The sequence below is a fragment of the Babylonia areolata genome, chromosome 29 (genome assembly GCF_041734735.1).
Source record: "Babylonia areolata isolate BAREFJ2019XMU chromosome 29, ASM4173473v1, whole genome shotgun sequence".
NCBI lineage: Eukaryota > Metazoa > Mollusca > Gastropoda > Neogastropoda > Buccinidae > Babylonia > Babylonia areolata.
The window spans coordinates 15528675-15554937 of NC_134904.1; the positions used below are offsets into that span (position 1 = coordinate 15528675).

At 44.6% G+C, this 26263-nt stretch overlaps 2 protein-coding genes across 2 annotated transcripts in view; both read right to left on the minus strand.

The window, feature by feature from the left end:
- Positions 1–9132: 9132 nt before the first annotated feature.
- Positions 9133–14736, minus strand: LOC143302342 (synaptic plasticity regulator PANTS-like). The gene is made up of 4 exons (XM_076616973.1): positions 14659–14736; positions 13065–13110; positions 11280–11398; positions 9133–10717 (listed from the first exon to the last, which is right to left on the minus strand). The coding sequence occupies exons 1-4, from the start codon at positions 14725–14727 to the stop codon at positions 10493–10495; spliced, it is 459 nt and encodes a 152-aa protein (XP_076473088.1). The 5' UTR covers positions 14728–14736; the 3' UTR covers positions 9133–10492.
- A 6425-nt stretch (positions 14737–21161) lies between these two features.
- The window catches only part of LOC143302347 (vacuolar protein sorting-associated protein 53 homolog), a 33456-nt gene continuing 28354 nt past the window's right edge, over positions 21162–26263 (minus strand). Inside the window, exon 19 of the mRNA XM_076616985.1 lies at positions 21162–25045. Within this exon, the coding sequence (XP_076473100.1) occupies positions 24863–25045 (183 nt within the window). The 3' untranslated portion in view covers positions 21162–24862. The remainder of the gene's footprint in view (positions 25046–26263) is intronic.

Here is a 26263-nt window from a genome sequence, read left to right on the forward strand (position 1 = left end):
TCTTTTATGAGCAGCTGAATTCATTTTAGATAAGGGATCTTTTCCCTCTCTCTCCTCACATAATAATACCACACACACACACACACACACACACAGAGGGTGGGGGCGTGGGGGGGAGACAGACACAGAGAAGAAGAAGGAGGAGACAGACAGACAGAGACAGAGAGCAATCCATCTCGGACCGTTCAGCTATCAATCAATTCACCACCTCACAACAAAGCGGGTCGAACAAACAGAATGTTCTGATGATCTTTAACGAGAATCGATCCTGTGAGGAGATCAATAGACAAGAAAGAGATTGTCTGTCCGGTTTTCACGTGCCTTGACAGTATAGAGCTGTGCATGGCCAGTGGCATGACGTTTATACACAGCAGCTCCATCATACTTGCCACAGCTGTAGTGTGCAGGCAGGAGACATGTCACAGAACAATGTACTCACTTTCACCAGTAATGAGATCTGCGGGGTATAATTACCAGATGCCAAGGTTTTCATGGCAACAAAGGACAGTCCATTTTCATCATGAGTGCTACCAAGTTTCATCAGTTTGATACTGGAATGTAGAGATGTTGGACTGGTTATCGTTGGAGGAGGATGTGAGTAAAATTGATTGAGGCAGAAAAGAAAATGTAATACAGTGACCTGGGTCTGTACATCTGATTGAAAGAGATACACTGACTTGGATCTAGTAATTTGATTTCTCCTGTGAGTGCATTCAGTTCACGTCGGGTCAGAAGACAAAGGGGATTGTTCATCGGGGATTTGCCGCCCATATGCGAGCGGGTCTGTTGGATCGTGAGCAACGGGAGTGAAGATCAACACAACAACTATCATCTTTTTTTCTTTCTTTTTTCTTTTTTTTTTTAAAAAAAGGGAGGGGGGGGGACATCAATGACTGAAATAGACGCTTCACTCTTCTCATCCACTTGTACGCTCGCTATGGGTTGGTGTGCTCAAGTCGCGACCCAGTGGCCCTTCATGGTATTGCTGTGGATCATGTCATTCTCTGGTGGAGCTGACGGCCACACAGTAGTGACCAACGCATCTCAGTTTCCAGGCCCAAACTCAGGAAGCCGACTGGCCTACTACCACTGGAGAAGCTGGCTTCTGAACCACCAGGCTGTCCTGCAGAAAGTTCCCCCGGCACCCTTGCTGAAGGAAAAGCTCGAGGACAGACCGAACGGGACAGTGATGTTCTCCCCCTCCTCCATTCTGAACGTGGACGAAGGTCGGCAGACAGTGACCGTGTCCGCGGGGATCCACATGTGGTGGACCGACTCCTCCCTGGCGCTGGATGAGGACCTCATTGAGGAGATCACAGGCGGCGTTTCTAGTCTCCTGCCGCACCACATCGCCATGCCGGCCTCCATCCTGTGGCTGCCTGACGTGGTCATTGCTGAAACCGTCAGCACCGTCAGCATTGTTCACGACAGTTCCGGTGTGGCGAGGATCAGTCCTGACGGCACCATCACCATCGTCATCTACACCGTGCTGTCCTTCAGCTGCCGCCTGTGGATGACGCACTACCCCTTTGACAGCCACCTCTGCCCCGTCACCTTCGGGGACACCTCCCTCAGCATGCACCTTCTGCCCGTCCTTCGGAACAAGACAGAAGACCTGTCTGAAAAGTTCGGGGTGGTCGGAGAGTGGGACGTCCTCGACGTGACAGCCCACACTGCTGTATCAGGTGGAAAACTGGACCCAGTTCTCTCGCGATTCATCGTGCACCTACGACGCAAGACCACCTACTACGCTGTGATGATGGTGATGCCCATGGTGTTGACGTCCTATCTGAACGTGCTGGTGTTCCTCCTGCCCCTGGAGATGGGAGAAAAGGTGTCCTACCTGGTCACCCTCACTGTCTCCATGTCCGTCTTCACCTCCTTCTTCAACACAGACATGCCCAGAGGCCTGGATGTCCTGCCTTGGATCTTCATCCTCCTCCTGTTTATATATGCTGAAAGTTTCCTCATCGTGGTGACCAGTTTCCTCATTCTGAGGAAGTTCCACGAGCAGAAAGGAGCACAGTCGGACAAACACTGTACCTGTGGAGCACCAACCAACCGTGTCGTTCCATTTCACAATGGTGAGGATGAGGGGAACAAGGACCTAACTCATTGTCACACAGAGCAGACACAAGACGTCCAGAGTGAGGGTAAGAGGAAGATCAGCATCTTCAGGCACGGAATGTCCATCAGAAGGGTGGAGGCCATGGCCTTTGTCACCGCTCTCATCGTCAACACGGTGGGAGTTGTCGTCATACTATCCAAGTTGGTGTGAATGCCTCTGATCCTCACAAAAACCACCAATTAAGAAACCAACAATTCTTGGTGAAAGCCTCCAGCAATAAATCCAAAAAAACGAACCATCCTATGTGAAAACCTACTGTCAAGAAACGAACCATTTTGTGTGAATGCCTCCAATAAAGAAACGAACCATCCTTTGTAAAATCACCAATCAAGAAACGAACCATCCTTTGTAAAAGCACCAATCAAGAAACGAACCATCCTTTGTAAAAGCACCAATCAAGAAACGAACCATCCTTTGTAAAAGCACCAATCAAGAAACGAACCATCCTTTGTAAAAGCACCAATCAAGAAACGAACCATCCTTTGTAAAATCACCAACCAAGAAACGAACCATCCTTTGTAAAAGCACCAATCAAGAAACGAACCATCCTTTGTAAAATCACCAACCAAGAAACGAACCATCCTTTGTAAAATCATCAACCAAGAAACGAACCATCCTTTGTAAAAGCACCAATCAAGAAACGAACCATAATATGTGAAAGCCTCCAACTTGGAAACCAACTACCCTGTGTGAAAACTTCCAATCAAGAAACAAACCATCCAATGTGAAAACCTTCTATCAAGAAACAAACCATTTTTTGTGAAAGTCTCCAATCAAGAAGCTAACCATTATGCATGAAATACTCCAGTTACGAAACAAACCATTTTGTGTGAAAGCCTCCAATCAGTAAACGAACCATCCTGTGTGTACACCTCCTACCAAGAAACAAACCATTTTGTGTTAAAGCCTCGAACCAAGAAACAAATTACCTTGTGTGAAAACCTCCAATCAAAAAACGAACCATTTTGCATAAAACCTCCAGTCAAGAAACGAACCATTCTGTGTAAAACCTCCATTCAAGAAACGAATCATTCTGTGTAAAACCTCCATTCAAGAAAACAAAACGGTTTTTTTTGTTTTGTTTTGTTTTTGTTTTTTGTTTTTGTGTGAAAGCCTCCAATCAAGAAGTGAACCATTATAATATGAAAGACTCCAATCATGAAACAAACCCTTTTAAGGAAAAGACTCCAATCATGAAACAAACCCTTTTGAGGAAAGGAATCAAATCATGAAACAAACCCTTTTGTGTGAAAGCCTTCAATCAAGAAGCGAACCATTCTGTGTAAAACCTCAAATCAAAACAAGAACACTCCTGTGTAAAATCCCCACAAGAACACTCCTGTGTAAAATCCCCAGTCAAGAAACAAAACATTCCGTGTGGAAGACTCCCACCAAGAAACAAATGAATTCTGTGTGAGAGCCACCAGTCAACACGCGAACCGTTCTCATACACCTCCACATTCGTGTCAACACCGTGAAGCCTACAGCTATTTAGCGTTGATTTCTCGACTGTCGACTGTCTATATATGTGAAGCCTACAGCTATTTAGCGTTGATTTCTCGACTGTCGACATATATATATATATATATAAAATCACCAACGCGTTGATTGATGTGAACAACAGGGAACTGGCAGTGGTTAGAACGTTCCTCCATGTTTCAGTCCCCATCTGACTTCACAAAAGCACCCGTCCCAAAATGTCCCTCCCGACTTGAGTGCGCGCGCGCGCACGTGTGTGTGTGTGTGTTGGAAATGCTGAGAAGAGGAGGAAAATAGGTGCGGGAGGGTCTGGAGAAAATACAGACTAATTCATTGATTCTGATCGATTTATTAATTACACCATGTCATGGTTTTAAAAAAAAAGAGAAAAGAAAAACACGTCGGCTTGAAGTTATCTTGAGGTACATGGGTTGTCACATGTCTTTTCTACATAATACCTCCTGGAGTCGCGCTCTGGGGTACGGGCTCGAACGGGTCATCTTTATGTTCCCCAAGCTCAATGTTCCAACATGGAAGGACAACCCCGGTAGACATAGAACACTGACTGGTCCCCCGGGGATGATTTAGAACACTGACAAGTCCGAGCCCCCGGGGATGATTTAGAACACTGACAAGTCCGAGCCCCCGGGGATGATTTAGGACACTGACAAGTCCGAGCCGCTGGGGGATGATTTAGGACACACATAATGTTGTCGTGATGAATGTGTGTTTGCGCGAGCGAGAAAAAGAGTGTGTCTGTCTGTCTGTCTGCCTGGGTGGTGGTGGTTGGGTGTGGGTGTTTGTGCACTATGTGTAACATTTGCGTTGCCAGTTAATCACTATTTTGTAACAGTCATCCAGGATCCACATTTTTCACTTTGTGGACTGGCTTGATCCGCATTAGTGAGTTGGCAGATTGTGGGAAAAGGGACTTGATCGACTATGTAATGGTGGTCTGGTAAACGGGGAAAATAGGGACTTGGCTGCCTATTGTGGATTGGATGACGGAAACAGAACATAGTTGTTTGAAGTGAACTGGTAGACAGTGGGAAAAGGGACGTGATTGGCTGTCGTGAACTGGTTGACTATGGGAAAAGCAACATGGCTGTGGTGAACTGATTGACTGTGGGAAAATGGGATGTAGTGGACTGATTGACTGTGAGAAATGGGGACATGGTTGGCTGTAGTGGGCTGGTTGACAGTGGTAAAAGGTAAATAGTTGGCTGTAATGAACTGGTTGACAGTGGTAAAAGGGAAATAGTTGGCTGTGGTGAACTGGTTGACAGTGGTAAAAAGGAAATAGTTGGCTGTAATGAACTGGTTGACAGTGGTAAAAGGGAAATAGTTGGCTGTAGTGAACTGGTTGACAGTGGTAAAAAGGAAATAGTTGGCTGTAGTGAACTGGTTGACAGAGGGAAAAGGGAAATAGTTGGCTGTAGAGGACTGGTTGACTGTGGGAAAAGGGAAATAGTTGGCTGTAGTGGACTGGTTGACTGTGGGAAAAGGGAAATAGTTGGCTGTAGCAGCCTGGTTGACTGTGGGAAAAGGGACGTGATTGGCTGTAGTGAACCGGTTGACAGTGGGAAAAGGGAAATAGTTGGCTGTATTTAACTGGTTGACAGTGGGAAAAGGGAAATAGTTGGCTGTAGTGAACTGGTTGACAGTGGTAAAAGGGAAATAGTTGGCTGTAGTGAACTGGTTGACAGTGGTAAAAAGGAAATAGTTGGCTGTAGTGAACTGGTTGACAGAGGGAAAAGGGAAATAGTTGGCTGTAGTGAACTGGTTGACAGAGGGAAAAGGGAAATAGTTGGCTGTAGAGGACTGGTTGACTGTAGGAAAAGGGAAATAGTTGGCTGTAGTGGACTGGTTGACTGTGGGAAAAGGGAAATAGTTGGCTGTAATGAACTGGTTGACAGTGGTAAAAGGGAAATAGTTGGCTGTGGTGAACTGGTTGACAGTGGTAAAAAGGAAATAGTTGGCTGTAATGAACTGGTTGACAGTGGTAAAAGGGAAATAGTTGGCTGTAGTGAACTGGTTGACAGTGGTAAAAAGGAAATAGTTGGCTGTAGTGAACTGGTTGACAGAGGGAAAAGGGAAATAGTTGGCTGTAGAGGACTGGTTGACTGTGGGAAAAGGGAAATAGTTGGCTGTAGTGGACTGGTTGACTGTGGGAAAAGGGAAATAGTTGGCTGTAGCAGACTGGTTGACTGTGGGAAAAGGGACGTGATTGGCTGTAGTGAACCGGTTGACAGTGGGAAAAGGGAAATAGTTGGCTGTATTGAACTGGTTGACAGTGGGAAAAGGGAAATAGTTGGCTGTAGTGAACTGGTTGACAGTGGTAAAAGGGAAATAGTTGGCTGTAGTGAACTGGTTGACAGTGGTAAAAAGGAAATAGTTGGCTGTAGTGAACTGGTTGACAGAGGGAAAAGGGAAATAGTTGGCTGTAGTGAACTGGTTGACAGAGGGAAAAGGGAAATAGTTGGCTGTAGAGGACTGGTTGACTGTAGGAAAAGGGAAATAGTTGGCTGTAGTGGACTGGTTGACTGTGGGAAAAGGGAAATAGTTGGCTGTAGCAGACTGGTTGACTGTGGGAAAAGGGACATGATTGGCTGTAGTGAACCGGTTGACAGTGGGAAAAGGGAAATAGTTGGCTGTATTGAACTGGTTGACAGAGGGAAAAGGGAAATAGTTGGCTGTAGTGAACCGGTTGACAGTGGGAAAAGGGAAATAGTTGGCTGTATTTAACTGGTTGACAGTGGGAAAAGGGAAATAGTTGGCTGTAGTGAACTGGTTGACAGAGGGAAAAGGGAAATAGTTGGCTGTAGTGAACCGGTTGACAGTGGGAAAAGGGAAATAGTTGGCTGTATTGAACTGGTTGACAGTGGGAAAAGGGAAATAGTTGGCTGTAGAGGACTGGTTGACAGTGGGAAAAGGGAAATAGTTGGCTGTAGTGGGCTGGTTGACAGTGGGAAAAGGGAAATAGCTGGCTGGAGTGGACTGGTTGACTGTGGGAAAAGGAACATTGTTGGCTGTGGGGGAAAAGGACATGGGCATCTGTAGGGAAAAAAAGGACATAGATGGCTGTGGGGGAAAAGACATGAATGGCTGTGGGGAAAAGAACCTGGCTGACTGTGGGAAAAGGACATGACTTGCTGTTGTGGACTGGTTTGCTTCAGGAAAAAGGAACATAAGTTGACCAGTGAACTTGTCGTCTGTGGGAAAACTAACATGGCTGACACATTGCTGGCTGTGGGGAAAAAGGACATGGTTGACTAGCAGACCTGCTGGCTGTGGGAAAACTGACATGGCTGGCTGTAGTGGACTGGTTTGCTTTGGGGAAAAGGAACATAATTAGCTTTAGTACGTTGGTTGGCTGTGAGAAATGGGACATGGTTTGACACAGTAGATATGACACATATATCTGACTTTCTGATGCTTGAAATGGTGTCAGTCAGGTGTTCTCTCACTAATTAAGAGCAGCACAAGCCACTACAGCCAAGCAGATAATGAGAATATACTTAGTGAGAAGGTCATCATTTAAGCTTTTCTGTTTCTTGAGGGTGCTGGAGTCTTAGAGTGGTGGTGATGATATCTGGGAATGAGATTATATGTCAAATAAATGCTTGTACATAAATATTTTGTTTTTGTATTTGTATTTGTATTTCTTTTTACCACAACAGATTTCTCTGAGTGAAATTTGGGCTGCTCTCCCCAGGGAGAGCGCGTCGCTATACTACAGTGCCACCCTTTTTTTTTTTTTTCCTTTTTTGGTACTTTTTCCTGCGTGCAGTTCTATTTGTTTTTCCTATCGAAGTGGATTTTTCGACATAATTTTGCCAGGAACAACCCTTTTGTTGCCGTGGGCTCTTTTACTGAAAACGAACACATGGTAACCAAAGTGTTGTTCTCTGGCAAAATTCTATAGAAGGAATCCACTCTAATAGGCAAACAAATATATACGCATGCACTCAAGGCCTGATTAAGCATGTTGGGTTATGCTGTGCTGTTGTCAGGTATGTCTAGCAGATGCGGTGTAGCGTATATAGTTTGTCTGATCACAGTGACACCTTGAGAAACTGAAATTGAAACTATCTGCTCTTTCGTTACCACTCCATTCAAGATCAAGCCATAAACTGCCCTCAGTTAACTCTCTCCATATGAACGGCGAAAGAGACGACGTTAGCAGCGTTTCATCCCAATTACCATCATCAAAATATTGCAAGCGGAACGCTCTTATACTGAAGAGGTGAATGTTTTCAAAGAATACCACAGTTCTGACGACGGAAGCTAAAGGTTGGGTAATTCAGACACCCACTGGACATCCGAGGGGTCTGTGTAGAGGAGAAGAGAGGACTGGCCGTACTGAGTGAGTTAATTCCATTTGATAAATCCATAAGTATTGTTTTCTTTGTTGCAACCAATCCTGTTCAATGTTTCAATGTTTGTTGCTGCACTGTCTATAACAAATAAAAATTTATATCACCCAAGTGATCTGTCTTTCCTGGTTTGTGTGTGTGCCTGCGTGTGTGCACTTGTGTGTGCGTGTTTGAGTGTTTATCTATATTTGCTTATTCATTAATTCACTAATATCATCATGACTATTCATATTATTATTTTTAGATATTTTTAAAATCTTAAATATTTTTCATTTCTATACATTACTTGTGTTTTTACTTTTTTATTTTTATCTATTTATCTTATTTTATTTCATTTTCCCCTCAAGGCCTGACAAAGTGTGTTCAGCCACGCTGCTGGTCAGGCATCTGCGTAGCAGGTGTGGTGCAGCACATATGAATATGGATTTGTCCAATCACAGTGACGCCTCCTTGAGCAACTGAAACTGAGCTGAACAGCCTGAAGCACGAACCCCAGTGATCCCGGTGTGGTGGGTACTCACCACTTCTCTGTCCAGCTAGCTCCTGCTTCAAACTCATTTCTCTGCACACCCCATAATGCCTGCTGTCCCACCAGGTGAAGACACGAGGATGTTTTCCTCAACATACAACACACTTGTTGCAGTGACCCGCTTACCTGCAGTGACCCGTTTACCTTAGCAAAGCGTACAACTGCTGCAGTAACACACTTACTCAACAAAGCACAAACCTGTGTGACACATTCACCTCAACAAAGCGCATAACTGTTGCCGTGATGCATTTACCTTAGCAAAGTGCTCAACTGTTACAGTGATGCATTTACCTCAACAAAGCTCACACCTGTTGCCATGATGCATTTACCTTAGCATAGCGCTCAACTGTTACAGTGATGCATTTACCTCAACAAAGCTCACACCTGTTGCAGTGACGCATTTACCTAAGCAAAGTGCACACCTGTTGCAGTGATGCATTTACCTAAGCAAAGTGCACACCTGTTGCAGTGATGCATTTACCTAAGAGAAGTGCACACCTGTTGCAGTGATGCCTTTACCTTAGCAAAGTGCACACCTGTTGCAGTGACACATTTACTTCAGCACACCACACACCTGTTGCAGTGATACATTTACCTCAACACACCACACACCTGTTGCACTTTCAGTGACACATTTACTAAAACATAATACACACCTGTAGCAGGGACACATCTAACTCAACACACCACACACCTGTTGCAGTTAAATATCTACCTCAGCACAGTACATAACCTGTTGCACTTGCAGTGACATATTTACCTCCACACAGCACACATCTGTTGCACTTACAGTGACACATTTACCTCCATAAAGCACACACCTGTTGCATTTACATAAACACATTTACCTCAACACTGCACGCACCTGTTGCACTTATTTACAGTAACACATTTACCTCCACACAGCACACACCTGTTGCACTTACAGTTACACAGTTACCTCCATAAAGCACACACCTGCTCCACTTACAGTGACACATTTACTTCAACACAGCCCGCAACTGTTGCAGTCACACACTTTTTGTGTTCAGACATTTTCCTCAGCACATAACATAATATACCTGCAGCAATTCAGTCCAGAAACTGAACACCTTTGATCACAGACTACACCTTGCTGTCCGACTGACTATGCAGACATCTTGCTGCTGGTACAGTCGTTCTTTTTCTTCTTCTATTTCATTCATTATCCTTCTACATAAAATATTCTTTATTATACATTTTATAATGTTATTCTTCATCATACACTTTTTTTTTCTTTTCTTATGCATTTACTTATATAATGATTCTGTTTAATTGTTTCATTTTAATTTAATGTCAACATTTTACACAAACCGAGGGTAGGCTCTCAAGGCCAGACAGCCCGTTGGGTTTATGTGAAGGTCAAGCATCTGCTCTCTCTCTTTTTTTTCTTTTTTCAAATCATTTCCTCAGCAGATGTGGTGTAGTGTTATTGAATCAGACCACATGCTTTGATATCTCCTTGAAACTGAAACCGCCAGCTGATAGCCAGACCCGTCCCCATTAGGACACAACACACCAAGAGGAGTCCAGCCGAGAGGAGGGTAGCAGAATGGTCAAGATGCTTATCAGCCAATACAGTGTACGTGAGGGTCTGGGTTCAAACCTCAGTCTCATTTTATCTTCCAAGTTTCACTGGAAAATCAAACTCGGCAAATAGTCATTTGGATGCGATGATAAACAGAGGTCCTGTGTGTAGCAACACAGCAGGTGCACAGAAAAAGAACTCATGGCAACAAAAGTCTTGTTCTCAGGCAAAGTTCTGTAGAAGGTATCCGCTCTGATAGGTACACAAATATACATAGACATGCACTCAAGAACCTGACTAGCACAGCAGGTTATGTTGCTGGTCAGGCATCTGCCCAGCAGATGTGGTGTGGCGTATGTGGATTTGTCCAAACACAGCCACGCCTCCTTGAGAAACCGAAACTGAAACTGAAAACGGCCAGGGCCGCTCCCCCATCAGGACACAACACACCTGGCGGAGTCTGGTGCGGACATGGTGCCTGTGCTCTCTTTCTGGGCCTGCACCCTGGCCAGCACGGTGTCCTTCCGCTCCTTCACCCAGTCCTTCATGGGGGCGTTCCAGTCCGCAGGGGGGGTTGATCGGTACTCCCACACGTCATTACCTCGGGCAGCTTCCAGGCGGGCCGCCCGGCGCTCTTTCTCATGCTCTATGATCGACTCCTGGAAAATACGTCAGCAGAGAGGGATAAAACAAAAGTCCAGTAAGATGTCACAGAACCCATGCAGTGACTGAAAAAAGTATCCACAAGGATGAAAAAAATAAAAAAGTTGTGGCATTCGTTAGTCTTCTGATTCTTGGTTATATCAAATGGGACAAAACTGGCTCCAATCTGTGTGTGTAATGTCACTGTATGTGTGACTGTTTTAATTCAATTTCATTAATAAGACTTATATGTAAGATTTAAATGTATATGTTCTTCTAAATGTAATAATTGCTGTTTACCTATTGGAGCAGGACAGGCAAATATAATTCCTGAATACTGTTGCTGACAAATAAATATGTACAAAGTCTGTTGAGACTTCGTAAATTCATTAAAACTTGCAATGTTGCTGAAGACACTTTCATGCAGATGAAAGAATGTAATCTGTTAGTTTACCTGAATTAATGCAAATGTTAGGATTAGCCAAGCTGCGTTTTTGATTATGTTTCTTTCTGAAATCCTTCATGCCCCTAATGGGATCCTAGGTTAAAGTAATCTTGAATATTGTGTGTGTGACTTACAGCAGCACTAACATCCCCTGTTTTTCTGAACTTGAGGCACTGTTTGTAGTCCTGTTGCCATCTCTCACAGTCATCATAGCAGCCTCCTGTGTAGTACTGATGGAAACGGCCTTTGACGCCTGCAATCACACAGCTCACCCACATGACACAATTTCATAACAACACTTACAGCAGATACCAATGGTGCTATGTGCTGTTTATTTCAATGATACTGATGCTATTTCAATGACCTAACACTACACAAAGCAGCCATGTGCATGCAATGACCAAGTTCACTGAGCATTCTAGTGAAAATTACCTCCTGCAACAAAGATAGATCTTGACTACAGTATAAAAAAAAAGAAGAAAAAGAAAACGGGAAAAGGTGTATTGTAAATAAATACAGCTGTGCCTGGCTTCTTTTTCTTCTTCTGTGCCTGCCTTCTTTTTTCTTCTTTTTTTTTTTATACTGTATTCTTTGTTGCAGGAGGTAATTTTCATTCCATCTATATGTGGAGTGTGTGTGTGTGTGTGTGTGTGTGTGTGTGTGTGTGTGTGTGTGTGTGTGTGTGAGCATTATTGTGTCAGCATGTACGCATTCATGTGAGTGGGTGTGCATGCTTTTATAATGTGTTTGACTGCATCTATAAAGGAACCAAGTACATCACTAAGAACTTTGATCGTTTCATTTGATTCTAAATAAGAAATCACTATTCTATTCATTACATGAACTAAAAAGTAATTATCATTCCCTGTGTTTTGTTTATTATAGTTAATGTTATGTTGATCAGCTAATATGCTGAATGTGATCTTAAAATAATCCCTGTTGGAATGACATGATGATGATCTGTTTAAACCTGAAGAAACTGCTTGATTTACTTGGAAGGACACTTGAAAGATGGGTGCAGTGGTTGAATGGTTGGAGCGATGGATTCTCGCCCAAGATTCCGAAGTTTGGCCCTCAGCGCATCTGTGGGTTCCAGGTGGAGATTTTTCTGATCTCCCAGATCAACATAGTGCAAACCTAACAGTGCCTGAATCCCCTGTATGTGTATAAGCATGCAGAAGATCAAATACGCATGTTAAAGATCCTGCAGTCCATTTCAGCATTCAGTGGGTTATAGAAACAAGAACATACCCAGTATGCATACCCCTAAAAAGTGTGCAGCTGCTTAGATGGTGGGGTAATATAAACAAACGGTCATACATGTAAAATGTTATATACACACATATATATGTCTGTGTGAGTGTGTATATGTGTATGTGTACGCAAATGAAACCTGAATCAATGACACCGGAAACGAATGATGAGCGCCCAAAGGCAGCTCTGAGTTGCCTATACCCAGGTAGACAGCCTGTTATGCAAATGACATCTTATTTGTAAAGCACTTAAAGCTTGGCCTCTGACCGAGTACAGGCACTGTATAAGTATCCATATCATCATCACCAGTACTGAAGTCTACCAACAAAAGCCAACATTTTGATTCACAGTTCCCCTCGCCAATTACAATTACTGAAAGATACTCTGCAGGGAATTACAGTGTTTGTTTTTTTCCTTGTGTTTGGCAGTCATAAAACATCTGTCTGCTTTTGCTATTCAGTCATTTCAATAAGCAGTTCCAAACACACTTTGATGGGTGATATAACAAAGTCAAACCACTGAAATAACAGTTCCTATCAACCAATTAATCATGTGCTTTGCACACATGTATCCATTGAACTCCATCTGTTCAGGAATTTGACATGCACATACTTCCATAGTTATCTGTGGTGTTCTACACACGCATGCTTGTCGATTAGACTTACTTGAACAGTCTGAAAACTCCTCCAGATATATTTCACACGGCCTCAGCTGAAACACACACACACATATATACACCATGAACATACACACACACATACACACACACACACTCCATGAACACACACACACACACACACACACACACACACACACACACACACAATCAATCAATCAATTATAAGTTATATAACTGATCTTTTTCCACAGTGAGGCAAGCAGGACAGGGCACAAAAATGAACATCACACAGTAAGCAAACACAAGGGCCCACAACTTCAAACCAGGATAACTTGACACTGCCATAAGTCTGCACTCAGGCAAACAAATAGTTCTGTTCCTTCCCTGACCTGTGAACTGCTGCCAGCAGATGGACCACAGTCAACAACTCTGGCTTTCAAAGCTATGGGCTTTTATAGGAGCAAAAGTTACTGCACTTGTAACCACTCTCATAACCTTTCTCTTACTACTCTCCCTCCCTGCACCCCTTTGATAAAGTGGATGTGCTCTTCATCTGCCACATCCAAACCTTCCTTCAACATTGTGAGCCCCTCCTCCCGCCCCCCTTATACACTTCACAATGTTGATGGTGGCCATAAAGGGAATGACTGAGAAGAAAAACAAGCAGACAACTTCTGTGCTGCCCAAAATGGTGGTAATTTATTTCATTTATCTTTTCTTTTTTTCCCCCTTTTTTTAAGATAGGGAGAAATACTCTCTCAAGTAGGTTCAAGCCAAATAAAGTCTTGGTTTCTGCCAGCTACACTGTACACATCTTATGATTATAATACATAGATTATAGATCCACATACCCATCATAGTGTGGTGTGGTAGCCTCATGAAGGGAGAGCACATAAGACAATCCCACACATGCCAGTGTTTTCTCCCCCTCTACTAATACTAGACCCTAAGTGGTGGTCTGGATGCATGACATTCTGGAGAAATTATTAACCATGGTCCCGTGAGTAGCATGCACTTCGTGCATGTAAAAGAACCAACAACAACAAAAGGGATGTCCCTGGCAAAATTCGGTTGAAAAATCCACTTTGAATTTTGATACCAATGATAGGAAGAAACAAATGAGATACACTTGCAGGCAGAAAATACAGTTGCTCTGTACTGCTGCCACGAGCTCTCCTTGCGGAGAGCACCCTGAATTTCATGCTGATAAGTCTATCGTGACTAAAGTAGCTGTTAGATACACATGTATTGTTAAAATGTATGTATGCAGTGTGTGTGTGTGTGTGTGTGTGTGTGTGTGTGTGTGTGTGTGCGTGCGTGCGTGTGTAGTCACATTTTGGTGTGTGTATGTAACATAGATGTAATGTTAACAAAGCGTTTTTGTAAAGCACCTAGAGCAGATTTCTGGATAGTGCGCTATATAAGTATCCATTATTATTATTATTATTATTATTAAAGAATGGTAATTTCTTCAAAAGTAGACACGCGTCGTCTGCTACACATAGTCATAACGTTGCACACACAAAAAAACTAAAGCAAATGCACGACACTGTGTGTATTTCATGCACATCTAATGAATGATTTATGTGACCAAAATGAAAAAGTGTATCCAACTGGAGGACATGAAATGAAAAGCACACCATCCAAAGGTCCTCGGGTGTGTCCTCGGGAGAGGACGTTGTCATGCGTTTCTCCTTGGGAGCAGCCATCTTGGTCGTGCGCACTCTGCAATTGCAAGCCGGAGCCACAGTTGCATAAGAGGCAAAACTATTTCACCTCGCTCCCAACATCAACAATCGATGAACAAATAATGATGGGTGGAAATAAAATGGAATGTGAAAGCCTGCTGAATTTTCATCCACCATTAAGAGATGGTATTTGTCTCTGAGGCAGGAAAATGCTTTGAATAATGTATGAGTGTTGTTTTAACATCGTTTAACACTGAGCCACCGGCTTATTTTTAGCATCCAAATATCAAGGATACAACTTTCCTGTGGTTCAAATATTGATAGTGAAAAGTAGTTGAAATTACAGAGGCATACAGTTGAGTGTCAACGACAAATGAATGAGGATCAGTTGAGTTATATTTGTTCAAGTCGGAGAGAGACAGATTTGATGTTGAGAATTAAAAGAAATGGTCCAGATACATGTGTAGCAGGTCCCTCTTGGGGGTCAGACCGATACTCCCCCGTGCCGTCCGAGATACTCCCCCTGTGTCGATACTCCCCCGGCTCGTTAATCCCTCCCAAAAAGATCCAAAAACAAGCAAATACACATGTATGTATACAGTTGTGACTGATAATGTTTTCTGCTTGATCAAAGATGCCATGTTGTGGAATGATCAATGTGTTATGTGTTCTCTTCTTACAACCGTCCGCCTTCAGAATTGAACAGCAGTGCGCGACGTGTGTTGCCGGGGCCCGCTATTGTGTGTGTGTGTGGGGGGGGGGGGGGGAGGGGGGAGAGATTGGGTGGAAGGAGGAAAAGGGGCAGTTGGAGAGTATGACAGGGGGGGAGGGGTGGGGACATAGAGGAGGGAGAGTACGACCATCGGGGAAAGGGTAGGACAGGGGGTTGGGGGGCATTGATGGAAAGTAGGATAGGGGAGTAGGACAGGGTCACACCCAATACTTCTACTTCCCCATTCCTGGAAGGAAAATGTGTGCTCTTCATTCTTTCTGTTTTTTGGGGAAGCGTCTGCAGGTGATTTGGGTTACTGCAGGGGGTAGGAGGTAGGGCAGTGAAGAGGGAAGTCAGATTGGGGGTAATGGGAGAAGGAGGGTGTGCAAGGAGGATAGTAGGAAGGGGGAAGATTGGGGGGAGAGTAGGCTAGGTGGGAATGGGGGGGATGGGAGAGTAAGGGGGGCATGAGGGGTAGGACAGGGGAGGTGGGGGAGTAGGACGGGGGAGATGGGAGGGGGGAATGGGCAAGAGGGGAGATGAGGGGAAGGGAGAGGGCAGGAGAGGGGGGAGAGTGGTAGAGGGGGAGGGAGAGTGGAACATGGGGGAGGGAGAGTAGGACGGAGGAGATGGGGGACAGGGAGGGAGGGGAGATGGGGGGGAAGTGGGCAAGAGGGAAGATGAGGGGAAGGGAGAGGGCAGGAGAGGGGGGAGAGTGGTAGAGGGGGAGGGAGAGTGGAGCATGGGGTAGGGAGAGAAGGACGGGGGGTGGGGAAAGGGAGACTGGGACGATGGCGGGGGGGTGGGGGGGGGAAGAGTGTAGGACGAAGAAAGAGATGGGGGGAGGGAGAGTAGGACAGGAGGAGATGGGGCAGTTAGTAGGACAGGGGAGAGAAGGTGGGATGGGAGAGTAGGAGAGGTGGGGAAATGGAGGAGGGAGAACAGGATGAGGGCGAGATGGGGGGTTGGAGAGTGGGACTGTGGAGGAGATGGGGGTGGAAGGGAGAGCAGGACAGAGGGGTGAGATGAGATGGGGGAGGGAGAATAGGACATGGGGAGTAGAAAGGTGGGAGGGGATCACACCCAATAATTATCTTCTTTGCGGGTCTTATGCCCCCCCCCCCCTCCGCCCCCCCCTCCCCCCCCCTTTTTTTTTTAGAAGCGTCTGCAGGTGATTGTGTCAAATGGAGGGTTGCTGAAGGTAGGGGGATGGGCAGTGGAGGGGAAGTCGGGCTGGGGGGTAACGGGAGTAGAAGGTAGAAGGGAGAATAGGACAGGGAGGAAGATGTGGGAGATGGGAGATGGGTTGAGGGAGAGTAGGACAGGAGGAGATGGGGCAATTGGAGAGTAGTACGGGGGGAGGGGGGGGGGGAGTTGGGATGGGAGAGTAGGAGAGGTGGGGAGATGGAGGAGGGAGAGTAGGACCATGTGGGAGATGAGGGAAAGGGAGAGTAGGACAGGTGGGTGGTAGGGGGAAGGGAGAGTAGGACAGGGGGGAGAGAGGGGGATGGGAGAGTAGCATAGGGGGAAATAGGGTATATTAGGACAGGCGAGAGATGTGGTGGGAGACTATGATAGATGGGGTGGTAGGGGGAAGGAGGAGTAGGACAGGGTAGGGGGGGGGGGGGGGCAGAAACTAGGATGGGTGCGGTTAGAGTAGGACAGGGGGGAGATGGAAGATGGATGAGTAGAACGTGGGGGGCCGGGGGGGTGGGGGGGGAGGGGATGGAAGGGAGAGTAGGACAAGGGATGGGCATGAGAGATTGATGGAGGATGAGTTGGTGGGGGAAATGGGGGGTTGGGGCAATATGACAAGGGAGGGTGGGGGGTGGGGTGGGGGAATATGTTCTCTTTTTTCTTTTTCTTTTTTTATGTAAAGCGTCTGCAGTTGATTAGATCAAATAGAGGGTTACTGCAGGGTGTAGGAGGTTGAGCAGTGGAGGGGGTAGCCAGACTGAGGGTAACGGGAGTAGGAGCATGTAAGAGGGGGATAGTAGGAAGGGAGGAGATGGGGTAAGGGGGAGAAGGACAGGTGGTGAGATAGGTAAAGGGAGAGTAGGACAGGGGGCGGGGGGGTGGGGGGGGTAGAACAGGTGGGAGATGGGGGGGCAGGGGGGGGGATTGAGAATAGGACAAGGGGAGAAGATGGGGTGATGGGAGAGTAGGAGAGAGGGGAAATAGGGGGAGTAGGACAGGCGAGAGATAGGGGAGAATGGGAGACTAGGACAGGTAGGGGGAAGGGAGAGGGGGAAATAGGGGGAGTAGGACGGGTGAAAGATGGGGGGGGGGGGGGGGGACTAGGACAGGTGGGGTAGTAGAGGAAAGGGAGAGTAGGACAGGTGGGGAGATGGGATGGGTAAGGAAGAGTAGGACGGGGGAGATGGGAGGAGAACTAGGACGTGGTGTAGGATGGGTGGAAGGAGATTAGGACGGGGGGAAGGGGAGGGGATAGGACAGTAGGCTAGTGGGAAGGGACTGAGGGAGGATTAGGGTATGAGGACGAGATGGGGGTGGCAGGGAGAGTAGGATGGGAGGGAGATGGAGGGGGGACAGTAGGACGGGGGTTGGGTGGGGAGGAGATGGGTGGAAGGGGATCACACCCAATAATTTTACTCCCCCATTCTTTGGAGGAAATTGTGTGCTCTTTTTTTCTTTTTGTGAAGCGTCTGTAGGTGATTGTTACTGCAGAGAGTAGGAGGTCATTCTGCTTTGCAGCAGACAAAAACATGACCTATTTTCCTCCAAAGATTGTAGTGGAATTATTGGTTGTGACCCCCACCCCTATCCTACTCTCTAATCCCCACTCTCATCCCCTATCCTACTCTCTCTCCCTCCCTCCACTGCCTAACCTCTTCCATCTGACCTGGCACACAGAACAAAAAAAGGGAAGAAATACCACACATTTTCCTCTAAAAAACAGAAGGTAGAGTATTGGGTGTGATCCCCGCAGGGATCACTCAAACTCAGAGCTAGCTATTGCAAACATTCTCGCGCTACAATGCCACCTAACCAAACTAAAATACTCATAATGTCCTGGTGTGTCCACTTTTAGCAAATTTTGGCGTATTTCATATTCCAATTCTTTTCGTTTCCTGAGGTTTTACTGTTCTATCAATGATACTAAAGCCCTATACTTATTTCGTACAATGTTCTTGCATAATTTGATACGGCATGATTACCATATCTTCTTGGTTTTTCAACCTTTTACAAAAACAAATCTTACATAATTATCTTACTAACATAAGACGCTACATGACGAAAAGATAAGGTGTGATACATCACGAAAGTTACTCAGCTGCTCTCAGCGTGTATACTCATTAGCAAACAATGCTTTACCATCGTGTCAAGCTGCATGTGATGCGGAGAAATCAAATGACTATGTCGTTTGGGTAAAAAAAAAGCCAATGGGTTTAGTTGGAAATTACTGCCCTTTGATTAACAGAGGGAACATCCACCTTCACTTCCCTTTGTGCCGATATTCAACAATCAACCATAGACACTAGAATTGAGATATTAGTGTCTATGAATCAACTGAGTCATACCTGTCCCTCACCACCCCATCTTCCTGTCTTTCTCTGTCTTATTCATCATCATGACCAAAATGTAATCTGCTCAGTCTTTAGGATATTGTCTTATCTTGCACGGAATTGAACATATTTAATCATCAGTGGCTTAAAAAGACGCACACACATAAACAAACAAATATAAATCTATCTCCATGCCTCCCTCACCCCTCTCTTGGTGTGTGTGTGTGTGTGTGTGTGTGTGTGTGTGAAGATCCCAGCAGTGCGCCTCAAAGAAACAGCGTATAAGGCTTTCGTCAGACCAATCTTGGAGTACGCGTGCACCGTATGGGACCCGCATACCCAAGACAACATCAAGAAGATCGAAGCTGTCCAGAGACGAGCAGCACGGTTTGTGGTCAACCGGTACCACAACACATCTAGTGTCACCGCAATGATCGACAGACTGCAATGGCCGACTCTGCAGCACAGACGGAAGGTAGCTAGGCTTGCCATGCTACGGAAAATAATGGACGAAGAGGCGATCGTCGACAAAAGCTGCATCGTGCCAGCCCCACTCAGACAAAGAAGGAAACATTCTCGCCAGCTCAACCAGATCGATGTAAAACCCAATACAGACAATACTCCTTCTTCCCCAGAACGATACGTGACTGGAACAACCTGCCTGAAACAGCTATAGCAGCAACCTTGGACACCTTTAAGTCTAGGGTGCCCCCCAATCAGTAGTTGATTAGATAATAGGTCCCCCCCCCCACACCCCTTCTCTTCCCCACCCCGTCTCTTACCCTAATATTTTTGGGTTTTTTAAATTTATTTTTGGGGCCCTGCTGTCTTAGATCAGCAAGGGACCGGCTAGCTTGGAAGGGCGAAAAGTGAAGTGATAGTAGCCTGCCGGAGAACCCACTTAGAGTAGGACTAAGTTTTCATCCTCACTAATAGGTCTGTCACTTTCTGTAGGTTGTTTTTCTTTCATCGCAACCCAACAATAACGGCGTAAAAATCAAATTGATGATTGTGGCCGTCAACGCAGTGAAAGTGTGTGAGAGAGAGAGAGTGTGTGTGTGTGTGTGTCCGTGTACGAAGAGATATGAAGTGGGGAAGGAATGGAGAACGATATATATGTATTTATTTGGTGTGTGTGTGTGTGTACACAATACTTTTCTTTTGTGGAGCAATTAAATGTTGCTCTGTATGTTTCATAACTAATAGATGGGACTGGAAAGAATAAAAGGAACTTGAGATGTAAAAAAAAATAACAACAAAAAACAAAACAAACAAAACAACAACAACAAACAAACAAAAAACCCCTGTCTAAATGTAGGTTTGAAATGTTGCTTCCCTGATTGTGTCATTTTGTGTTGTAACCTGTGTTTGTTTTCTGTCCATGTGTATAATACAGTCTTTTTAATTATTTTTTAAAAGTTGCTTCACTTTGGCCTGCAGTCAACTTTTCATTCAGATGTAAAATGACTCTTCAAAAATAAATTTTAGACTATATTATTGGTTAAAGACACCAATATGGCAAAACTGAAGGTATAGTTTTAGTGGTTAACAAACAGTAAAGAGTGGTAACTCTCTCCATTCACAAGGTACACAACTCAAGTCAGTGCTGCTTACGCTACCGATTCAGCCAGCACACAGGTAAATAAAAGGTACATTGGAACAAACCCAGCCTGCGCTTTATGAGATGTCTTAATTTAGAAAAGATATTGTTTATTGGATAAAAAACACCCCCAAAACAAAAAACAAAACAAAAAAAACAACAACAAAAAAACAACAAAAAACAAAACAAAAAAAACAACAACCAACATCCCCTGATGTTTTATGATTAGCTTCATGTTTCTATCTTTCATGTTTTCCAGTTTTTTGTTCAGACCTCTACCACACTGTGGGTTGAGTGACTGTGGATGAACCTTTGAATTCGTGGAAATTCCAGGTCACAAGGAACATTTGAAGGAAAGTATTTGTTGTTGTTATTGTTGGTGTGTGTGTGTGTGAAGAAAGATTATTCTTTGATTATTGGTATGAAGAGAGATACTTACTTTCTGTTGGTGTGATGAGAGATAGTTCCTTGTTGGTATGAAGAGAGATATATATAGCTCCTTGATTGTTGGAAGGAATAGTCTTCAAGAGCTTTGACCTTGATACTCACAACACAAACATACACATACACACACCTGCACAAATCACACAAATGAACACTACGGTCACAAAATGCATCAGCAAAGTAGCAGTTTATTCAATCAGTATAGCCATCAGCATTAACCATCTGACATATACACCATGAATGTGTATGTATTGTAGTCTGAAGACCAATGATTATATTACATATCATTTCATACACCACCCATTTACATGCACACATGCAATATAGTGGTCCCTCTTTTTCAATTTCAGATAATTATCACACCATCACCATAAATATAAAATATTTTACACATGTACAATATCTATCTACAATATTTTCAAATTTGTAAACTGCAGAACCATTCCTAATAAAGTGGAAAAGCTTCCAAGGCTCCCAAATGACTGGTGCGTGTGTGTTGGAGATGGGGGTGTGGGTGGGGGTGGGGGAGGCCAGGGGGTTTAGTCAGGTATTATCTGAGCAAAGGAGCAGGCAAGACCAACAAAGTTTCTCCAACAAGGTGATGTAAAATCTAAGCACGCAAACTGACCCATATAAGCTACAATCTGCTGTACTGAAAAGAAAAGAAAGAAAAAAAAGCACATGCCTGACCTTTGCATAAACCCAATGCATCGACCAGGCCTTGAGCAGAACCAACAACTGCCCTGTGGGCTGTGCTGGGGGGTTTGGGGTGGTGGGGGAAGGATGATCCCTGACATGGTTCACTGATCAGCGAGGTGGAAATTCCTGCAACGTCTCCAGGTGCTGAAGATGTCAGACCTAAATCTGAAGATGTCATGACAGCCAACCTTCAAACATGTGGACTGACCTTTGTACTGTTCTGTCTTGGAATCAAAAGAGCGACCTGCTTCACTCTTTTAATTTAAAGTTCTTCTCACAACACCTACCATTTCAGGTGCCAACTGACCAAGTATAAATGCCTCTGAGTATGATTATGTGTTTCTGGTGCCACTAGCTTGCCTTTGGGGTAGATGATTTTATCTATGTGCATGTTTTAATTTCCTGTTCAGTCATAAATTTCTATGCAGCATTAAAACCTGGCCTGTAGGTAGTATGATTTCTGTTCTTTGCTTGAAGGTAGTAGCACCCTCAGCCCCACCCCCTTCTCCATCCACCTCCATGAATAACATTCATAAACAGACATCATTCAACTGTAATAAGTGACAACTAACTGAACACCATAGTGGAATGATGGCCTAGAGGTAACGCGTCTGCCCAGGAAACAAGAGAATCTGAGCGCGCTGGTTCCAATCATGGCTCAGCCGCCGATATTTTCTCCCCCTCCACTAGACCTTGAGTGGTGGTCTGGACGCTAGTCATTCGGATGATACGACAAACTAAGGTCCCGTGTGCAGCATGCACTTAGCGCACGTAAAAGAATCCACAGCAACAGAAGAGTTGTTCCTGGCAAAATTCTGTAGAAAAATCCACTTCGGTAGGAAAAACAAAAAACAAAAAACAAAAAAACTGCACGCAGCGCTCTCCCTGGGGAGAGCAGCCCGAATTTCACACAGAGAAATATGTTGTGATAAAAAGAAATACAAATACAAAATACAAATACAAAAAATGATACACAGTCTCATTGTTCATCTTCAGTACAAGTCAGCTGGCCAATGTCATGATGAAGGTTTAAAAAACAACAACAATAACTGAAAACCAAGACCAGCTACAAAGGGTGTTGGCGTTTAATTGTTGTTTTTTTGTTTCGCTTTTATCCCTTCAAGTGACAACCATAATGGTACGGGGTGAATGTATTAAATTCACCATCCTCGTTTCACACCTTTTCACCTCAAACTGATAAAACACAACCATCACAGACACAGTTAACACACAAACATTTTCTTGTGTCATAACTTATCACTTCACACTGACAAAGTATGATTCCAATGGATCAATGCACCCACATTCAGCCACTGTCTTAACGATCAGTCCTCAGACATGAAGAGAACACGTACTCTTGTTTCTTTCTGCATTCACCCCCTCCCTCTCTCTCTCTCTCACAGATTACAACAAGGAGCCATACCATGGAATGAAGCTGCACAGGGGAATGTCTCAACACTTGGGGCTCACATTAAAACCACATATATATATATATATGTATATGTGCACACACACACACACACACACACACACTGTGACATTCGCACAAGAGCAATGTGATGGACAGAAGCAGTAAAAGGCTGACACACTGCATAGCCGTGTTCAGCACACTACTCATGTCATTGCACTGGCCCTTCTCTTCCAGTCTAAAACTGTGACACCTGGTGGCTGACCTGTCACACCTGTACATGGCAGAAGTAATCACAGTAACACCGCAGGTAACTGCTGTTTGACCCGTTTGACCTGGGTGCACCAGCACTAACTATATGTAACAATCAAGGAGCGCACTGGTTTGAATCCCACACTCGCCACTTTTTCCTCCCCCTCCACTTGACCTTGTGTAGTGGTCTGAATGCTAGTCATTCTGATGAGATGATAAACCGAGGTCCTGGAAGCAGCATGCATGTAAAAGAACCCATAGCAACAAAAGGGTTGTCCCTGGCAAAATTATCCACTAAAATATAAAAACAGACACATTTAGGCAGAGAGGAAAAAAAAATTGGGGAGAGGGGGGAGGCTGGTGCTCTCACTGTAGTGACATGCTCTCCCTGGGGACAGCAGCCTGAATATCGCACAGAGAAATCTGTTGCGACAAAGAGTAATAATACAATACAATCAATGAATGAATGCAACATGAACTTCCAAGAAATACAAATAAATAACAGCAATAAACTAGCAAATACAAGGACATTGATAAACATAAGAACACCAGCAAATACTGTTTAGTAGGACACTAGTAAACGCAGGAACACCAGCAAACATGATGAGGACAGAGAGAGATGAACAATTAGACGCCAGAACATTCAATGACGAAATCAACAAATAACAAATACAACATGACACTCAGCGTAACAACAATGTAGAACGCCTGTGAACAGAAAACTTAATATCATACCCCCTACAACTCCGAATGACTATCTGAAATTATTCACTGTAATATTTATAGGATATTGAAAATAATAACAATAATAACAGGAACAACAATAGTAATAAATAAATAAATAAATAAATGAAAGTTAAACACAAAATTAGTGTATTTCTTTACCACCATATCAAAATAGCCAACAAGATGCATAACTCTCACAGAAAAAAAAAAAAAAGCAAAACAAAAACAAAAGGAAAAGGCAGCTACTCTAAAACCTTTTTCCGGCTGGCGTAAAAAGTTACACTGCGAGAATGACCACCACCCGCAGGGAAGAGACCATGGACAAGACAAGATAGAAAGACAACCAGGTGTTCACATTCACTTTTTGATCAGAGAAAGATGACATGCGCAGGCATTCAGACACTTCTTGGTCATAGAAAGATAAGTGCAGGTGTTCACAGTCAGTTCTTCATCAAAGAAAGACGACCAGGGAAGGTGCTCATAGTCCCTTCTTGATCAGAGAAAGACGATCAGCGCAGGTGCTCACAGTCACTTCTTGGTCAGAGAAAGATGACCAGTGCAGGTGCTCATAGTCAACTTCCTGGTCAGAAAAAGACAACAAATGCAGGTGTTCATAGTCACTTCTTCATCAGAGAAAGATGACATGCGCAGTGCTGATAGTCACTTCCTGATCAGAGAAAAGCGACAAGTGCAGGTGTTAATAGTCGCTTCTTGATCAAAGAAAGACAACACAAGCACAGGTGTTCACGGCCGCTTCTTGATCAAAGAAAGACGACCAGGGCAGGTGCTCACAGTCGCTTCTTGATCAGTTTCTCCAGCTTGCGGATGCGGCTGGACTCTGGCTCAGGGGAGGCGACCTGCGACAGACTGGTGGACAGGGACGGAGTGGTGTTGGAGCCAATCACAGCGGACACAGGCACCCTGGCTCGGTACATCTCTATCAGCGTGCTCTGCTCCGCTCGACGCAGGCCCTGGGCACAGCACAGGAAGACAAAAGGAGAGAGTGAGAAAAGAGGACAGAGAGGAGGACAAGAGAGAAGTGAGACAGGACGAGGAAGACAGGAGAAGTGACACAAGACGGAAAAAGAAGTGAGACAGGAAGACAAAGGAGAAGTGAGACAGGAAGACTACGGAGAACAGGAAGACAAGGGAGAAGTGAGACAGGAAGAGAAGTGAGACAGGAAGACAAAGGAGAAGTGAGACAGGAAGACAAGGGAGAAGTGAGACAGGAAGATAAGGGAGACAGGCAGACAAAGGAGAAGTAAGACAGGAAGACAAGGGAGAAGTGAGACAGGAAGACAAAGGAGAAGTGAGACAGGAAGACAAGGGAGAAGTGAGACAGGAAGACAAAGGAGAAGTGAGACAGGAAGACAAGGAAGAAGTGAGACAGGAAGACAAAGGAGAAGTGAGACAGGAAGACAAAGGAGAAGTGAGACAGGAAGACAAGGAAGAAGTGAGACAGGAAGACAAGGGAGAAGTGAGACAGGAAGACAAAGGAGAAGTGAGACAGGAAGAGAAGAGAGAAGTGAGACAGGAAGACAAAGGAGAAGTGAGACAAGAAGACAAAGGAGAAGTGAGACAAGTGAGACAGGAAGACAAAGGAGAAGTGAGACAGGAAGAGAAGAGAGAAGTGAGACAGGAAGACAAAGGAGAAGTGAGACAAGAAGACAAAGGAGAAGTGAGACAAGTGAGACAGGAAGACAAAGGAGAAGTGAGACAGGAAGACAAAGGAGAAGTGAGACAAGTGAGACAGGAAGACAAAGGAGAAGTGAGACAGTAAAACAAAGAATAAGTTAGACGGGAAAACAAAGGAGAAGTGAGACAGGAAGACGAAGGAGAAGCAAGACAGACAGGAAGAGAAGAGAGAAGTGAGACAGGAATAGAAGAGAGAAGTGAGACAGAGTGAGGAAGACAAAGGAGAAGTGAGACAGGAAGACAAGGGAGAAGTGAGACAGGAAGACAAAGGAGAAGTGAGACAGGAAGACAAAGGAGGAGTGAGACAGGAAGACAAAGGAGAAGTGAGACAGGAGATAGAAGTGAGACAGGAAGACCAGGGAGAAGTGAGACAGGAAGACAAAGGAGAAGTAAGACAGGAAGACAAAGGAGAAGTGAGACAGGAAGACAAAGGAGAAGTGAGACAGGAAGACAAAGGAGAAGTGAGACAGGAAGACAAGGGAGAAGTGAGACAG

Coding starts and splice junctions, on each gene's coding strand:
- LOC143302342 (XM_076616973.1), bottom strand. CDS start 14,727: ATGGCTGCTCCCAAGGAGAAACGCATGACAACGTCCTCTCCCGAGGAC. Junction 11,399..13,064: donor GGAGTTTTCAGACTGTTCAA/GTAAGTCTAATC, acceptor GTGTGATTGCAG/GCGTCAAAGGCCGTTTCCAT. Junction 10,718..11,279: donor CAGGGGATGTTAGTGCTGCT/GTAAGTCACACA, acceptor CGTATTTTCCAG/GAGTCGATCATAGAGCATGA.